This window comes from Crocuta crocuta, unplaced genomic scaffold (assembly GCF_008692635.1).
Source record: "Crocuta crocuta isolate KB4526 unplaced genomic scaffold, BGI_CrCroc_1.0 scaffold184, whole genome shotgun sequence".
Classification (NCBI taxonomy): Eukaryota; Metazoa; Chordata; class Mammalia; order Carnivora; family Hyaenidae; genus Crocuta; species Crocuta crocuta.
In genome coordinates, this window is record NW_027530006.1 from 1060404 (window position 1) to 1066403 (window position 6000).

General features: G+C 45.7%; 1 protein-coding gene across 2 annotated transcripts in view; it reads right to left on the reverse strand.

The window, feature by feature from the left end:
* Positions 1–5234, reverse strand: part of LMCD1 (LIM and cysteine rich domains 1) — a 58438-nt gene extending 53204 nt beyond the window's left edge. For both annotated transcript variants that reach the window (XM_077763716.1, XM_077763715.1), the window contains exon 1: positions 5098–5234. Coding sequence is in view for 1 of the 2 variants with exons in the window: in XM_077763715.1 (XP_077619841.1) it covers positions 5098–5139 (42 nt within the window). In the remaining variant the exon portion in view is untranslated. The remainder of the gene's footprint in view (positions 1–5097) is intronic.
* Between the last annotated feature and the right edge of the window lie 766 nt (positions 5235–6000).

Below are 6000 nucleotides of genomic sequence, written 5' to 3' on the forward strand. Positions count from 1 at the left end.
GAGTCTCAGTGCACATAATGAGACCCAACTTCTTGTGTAATGCTTTCTATAAAAGCTTTATAGAAATCATTTCTAGAACTTCTGCAGATCCATGCCATTGATATGTACGAAGCTCCAAGAATAGGTTTAGAACACCCTGAACATTCCGTGTGAAGTTAAAGAAATATCATAATCTTGAGCAACTCCTCCAGAAGTGGTTGGAGGCCCTGCACCTGGCAAGATCACGGCAGCTGCCAGCCAAATCCTCTTCCCAAAAGCAAATGAAAGGGAGGGGGTGGGGTGGTACTTCCAAAGGAAGGCACTTAAAGAACAACAGCTGTCTCTTCCTTCTGGATGTCCTGAAAAGCTGTTCCTCAATCCTACTTTCAGTAGGACAAGGTTTTAGGCCTGTTTTTCCATAATCATTTGCTATTTGGGAGACAGTCTGGTGTACAGGAAAGGTCAGTGGACTGGAAGGAAAAGGAAGACTGACTCTCATCTAAGGTCTGTCACTTCCTAGGAAAGGTGGCCTGTCCAATGTCACCTGGTAAAGAAATGCCTGCAGTTATTATAATGACTCAACCTCTGCCAGAAAACTTCTCATAATAAATAGTTAAATGGTGTTGGATGAGCCCTGGGAAGATAAGAACTCCTAAGGTGTATGCTCATTGTGACAGATTTCCACTTTATTATTCACACTCTATTTTGAATGTGCAAGTTGGAAAGCAAAAATGATTCTCCTTTCCAAAGTCAAACTGAAGGCCTCTTCTGGAGACCTGCTGACTCCACTGGGCTGTAGGAGGAATTATTCCTTCACTTCTCTGTCCTTACCTTAGCCTCATCAGAAGTGGCAGGCATGGCGGTGGGAAAGAAAGATGCACACATGAGCCTGTGTCACTGTCCCTCCTTCCTGGTCCCCAGCTTTTGCTGGACTCAGCCTATTCTTTTGCTTCCTTGTCACCTTTGGCTAGTTAATGTGGAGAGACGATACAACCACAGAACTTCAGAGGTAAATACCGAAGTCCTTTCCCCCTGTCCAGCTTATAGAACGGTGGATAAGTCCTGGCTAGGAGGAGGTCTTGGAGCCTAGATGGCTGAGTGCAAAGCCTAGAGATGGTCTGTGATTAAGCCTTTCCCTGCCTCCCGTCACCCCAGGTGGTGGATGCACTGGTAAACGTCAATCATCTGCCCCCAACCCCAGATATTCGCACAGGTCTGCACAAGATGACAAGCATCTGCAATTTACAAAGTAATGGCTTCAGCATCTGTTTTCAGAGATCCTTTAAGGAGGCCTTGGATATTTTCTGTCTTTCTTTTTTAAAAAGGCTCTCTTTTGGGCCAAGTTGTTTATACACCTATGGGCATGTCTCCAGTTCCTTGGCTATTAACATCTTTAAGTGACAGTTTAGTATATTTTTAAGACTGAAGGAGCCAACGACAGTTCTTGAGGAGCCTTGTTTACATTGGATCAGCTCACTCAGGCAATGTGCCAGCGGTTTTGCACGCTGCAGGAACTGGAGGTGAAAGCAGGAAGAGCTGAGGACAGAGGAAGGATGAAGCTGGAGGAGAGGAAAGCCAAGAGGGAGGGGATGTGGGGAAGGATGTGGGGAGATGCCTAGCTGAACCTGGTAATGCACTTAAAACCATCATGTAATGCTCCTCTGACACTGTGTTGAGGGGTGAAAAATAGAACCCTTTGGAGTCACTGGCATATATACCGTCAACAGTGAACATGCCCTTAGATCTCTTTGTTCTAGTCCTTTCTAAATTCCTGCAAGTGGCTCCTTGGCAGCCAGTAGGCCTGTATTCTTGCAGAGCCTTATGGGTTTCAGCACATTTTCTCAGCAATCTCAGATAAGGAGCTGCACCCCTCTGGGGCGAAGTTTCCTCGTCTAACAAGTGAAAAGAGCTCCATGTCCCTTTTCAGGTCTAAAATTCTACAGCTCCAGAGTGGGATGACTGGTAATCTCTGTTCCTTGTAAGCAGATTTTGTATCTGTGGGGGTAAACTGAAGAAAAGAGCAACATTCAACTTATCAAGACTGAGCAACTGGCTTTGGTTCAGCTGAATGAAAATTAGTTGCTCTTCAGATGGGACAGTCATAAAGAAAAGCGTCCACCAAAAGACTCCCTTCAGCATTCACATGCCCATCGAAATACACATTGCCAATAATAATAATAATAATAATAATAAGCAGCTAACTCTGTTTGAGAGCTACTGTGCTGAGACTGTCATATGTATTATCTCATTTAATGACCACAGATACCTTAGGAAGGTAGATGCTGCTATTATCTCTCCAAATTTCCCATAAGGGCACAGGCTCAGAAGCTAATCTGCTTGCCAGAGAGCTAATAGCTAGTAAGTGGTAGAGTTCGGGTAGGAACCCGGATCTAGTTACAAGAACAGCAGTACCAGTATTCTTACATTTGCTTAATAAACAACAGAATAAATCCTCAGTAGCGGTTGATTCCACCAAAAGAAATGGCATTTGGCCTTCAAGGCCCTTTATTACCAAGGAATGTTGACTATACTCAGGGAACTCTCTGTACTAGGAAACCTTCTCTTTCCCAGTAGAAAAAAAACAAATGATGGCTCAAGAGTAGCCACTGGGAGCACTTAACTTGGCTCAGATGAGAGGAGGCAGGTAACTGTTTCTAAGGTCTGCCACTAACTAGGTATGTGACCCTCGGTGAGCCACTCTGTCTGGGACTGGTTAGATAGTCTTTAAAGCTACTCTGGGTTTTGGATTTTATGTTCTCTTGAAGACCTTTTTACGACTTTCCAGCTGCTAAGGATTCCTCGTATCCCTCTTCCCCTTGGGGGTAGGGCAGCAGAGACAGTTTGTATGCCATTTTAAACCATTTCTCATTTTGTAAATAGGTCCCTTGCAGCTCCCAGAGTCTAGGAAATGGTTTCAAAATGTCTACGTGTGATTAGGCCTCCTGAAGCCAAATGTTATAAAACCCCCCACTGCTCCAGACTTAAAGAGTAAATATGCAATAAAAGCTTTTCAGCATGCTGTTGGTATGACAGTGTTTAATCACTATTATAAAGTTCAGCAGAGAGAATTGCTTCCCCCACTCTCTTCTCTTCCCTTGACTTTTTGAGTTGAAGACTTTGGTTAATCTACACAGTGGTGATCATCCTCCCCATTGCCACAGTCTCAAGAGGTTAAAAAAAAAAACCACCCTTTCATCTCTACCCACTGCATTCTTTCTCTAAGCCTGTAATTGGATCTAAATGGAAAATAAACCCTTTGCAGGCCAAGGAAGTTGGCACTAGAGGGGTGACAAGAAGGAGAACGTGTTCCACCTCTAATCCGGATAATCACACTCTCCGATGCAAAGGAAAATAAAAACAAGGTTTCCTCCAAGCGGTGGCTTTGGCTTTCAGTAAGGAGGAGGGTTTCCATCTACTCTGCCTTGCTTCAGACATGATCTGTCAATCAACGGGTAGTAAAACCACTCCCAAATCATCTGACTTTCTAGAGGACATTGGGACTCTGCCCCTTTAGCCCTATACTTTTTTACCTCAGCTGAATCTGGGGAGGTGGTTCAGACACACAAATATCCAGGTGCTACAAGTTAAAAAACATTCATGTACAGAATGTACTGTCCGCGAACTCTATGGTCTTAGCTGGGCGGATATTCAGTGGTTCCCTATTAGTTTATTGAGTCCTGCTGTGTATGGTATGCTGTGTTGGAACAGAGGTGAGCCAGAAAGGTTTGCCTTCAAGGAGTTTAGAAAGATGTGTAAAGAAATAAGAGCAGTGCAGGCAGGACTCGCTACTAGGTAGGAATTAGTAGGTGTCTTACCAAGGTCTAAAGTATTATGAGAATTCCATAGAAGGAGAGAGGACTTGATTCTCCAAATAGTCTGGCAAATGTGATGGGACATGGTACATTCCAGAGAAATGCCCTGATTACGTCTGACTTGGTGTACACATTCAGAAGGGTCCGCTAGACTGTGTGTGGGAGTCTGGGGCAGGTCAGCTATGTAATGGTGCAGCAGTAAATCAGATGTATGAATGCTGTGGCTCTAAGTGCCTTGCATTTTTATTTTGATTTGGACATGGGTTTGGGGTTTTCTGTTTGTTTGGTTTTGGTTTTTGGCCTCTCATTCTACTCCACAGGTAATAGCCAATGTCTAAGGAGGACTTTGCCCTGCAAGACTTTAAAAATGACTGCTTTGAGAGATGAACCCACAGTTTAGCATTGCTGTTACTGCTGCTGGGAGGGAGGCGGGGTTTATTATCCCCAAAACTGGAGACAAGGAAAATGAGGCACAGAAAAGTGACTTGGTCTAAAGCAGTACAGTTCAAAAGGGGCAGGGCCAGGGTTTCAGCGCCTAAGGCTTTCCTGCCTGCTGGTACCAATCAATGCTCTATAACCCTGGGCTTCATTTTCTCCACTGGCTTAGACTGTCTGTCTCTCTGCTCCTTTCCAGCTCACCTGCCCTCTAAGTCTCTGACCTGTGCCCTCTCCCAAAGGCATGCAGGTAAGTAGCAGGTACGTGCTGGCACTACAGGCACAGCTGTGGGCCTCTCCTGCAGTAATTCACCCATGACTTTCTGGGCTCCGGGCCAGCCCTTCCTGAAAGGGAAACGTGCAGACCCTGGGGACAGAAATTAGTTCCCCAGTGGTGGAATTGCTGCCATTGCCAACATCACCAACTAAAGAAACGTGTGTGTGAGCGAAAAATACAAAATATTAGGATGACAGAAAGCAAAAGGGGAGATTCCTTGTGAGTAAATATTACCTTCCCCCCAACCTTCACCTCAACCCAGGGAGGTGGAAGATTGGGGGGATGGGAGGTAGGGTTTTTTTTCTCCCTACAGAGAACAGAATTACTCTTTAAAAAAAAAGTTTTATTTAAATTTTAATTAGCACCACCAAAGAACTAAGATTCTTTGCAAATACTTTACACAATGGCTTTTAAGAGTAAGTCTTAGGGTGTGTGCCTGTTGGCTCAAATATGTATTCCCAACTGTTGTTTTCTGGGAAGTCTTGGAATTTAATGAATTTCCTCCTTACGTCTAGGGAAGTCTCCGTGAAACCTAGGAGGGGGGCACAGGGAAAAGGTAGAATGTGGGTTAAGTACAGACAGATAGCAGCTCACCTTCTGAACTCCTGGGTTGAGGTCCTTAGCCACCTTTGCCATCTTCTGCGGTGCAGGAACAGCGCCTGGCTTCTCGGGCAGAGGCGCTAGGGCGCGCAGCGGGGACAGCGGCTGGCTGAATGGCCAGGTTCGCGGGCCTGAGGGAACTCAGTGCTCAGNNNTCAGTGCGGCCGCGGCCCCTGCCTGCCCGGGCGGCTCTCATCAGTCCCTCGAGCTAGCGGCAGGAATCCGTCCCCACGCCCTTCTCCTTTAAAGGACAACGGGCAGAGGGTGGGGCGGGCTGCTGGGCCCCGCGATCCATTCAGGTCAGAGGGGAGAGTGATCAAACAAGAAGGCTGAAGTATTTTTAGTGAGCCGGGTCCAAAAATAAATGCTGAGCGTGTTCCCCTTCCCACCCTTTCTGCCTTGTTTTGAGGGNCAGTGACCAGACAGGAGGTGAGAGCCCAGGGGAGTTAAGAGGTTTTAAAAAATTAATATTTCTAACAATCTTGATTTTAAATAGGCGCTAAGATGTACATCTTCTTTCTAGGTTCATAAGTATTTCCGGTGTTCTTATTACCACGATGACGATGATGATTTTCACTCGCGTTTGGTAGACGCGGACACAGGATCAGAGAGGGTAACTGGTCCAAAGTTGAACTCTGCAGCAAGGCTTTAAATCTGAGTTAGAGTGAGAGCTTACCTGGAAAGAAGGGGACACAGGATTAAAAGAAGCCATAAACCAGGAAATTCTAGTTAAACGGGGTGAACTGGATTATGAAGATCTGGCCGAGCAACACTCCGTCTGTGGATGTCTCACATCCTTGGGGCAAAGTGTCTGGCAACATGTAGCATAACAAGTCCTATAAGACAGCGTCAGCCAGCTCTTCCCATCAAGGTGCCATGCTGTGTGCCTATAAATCC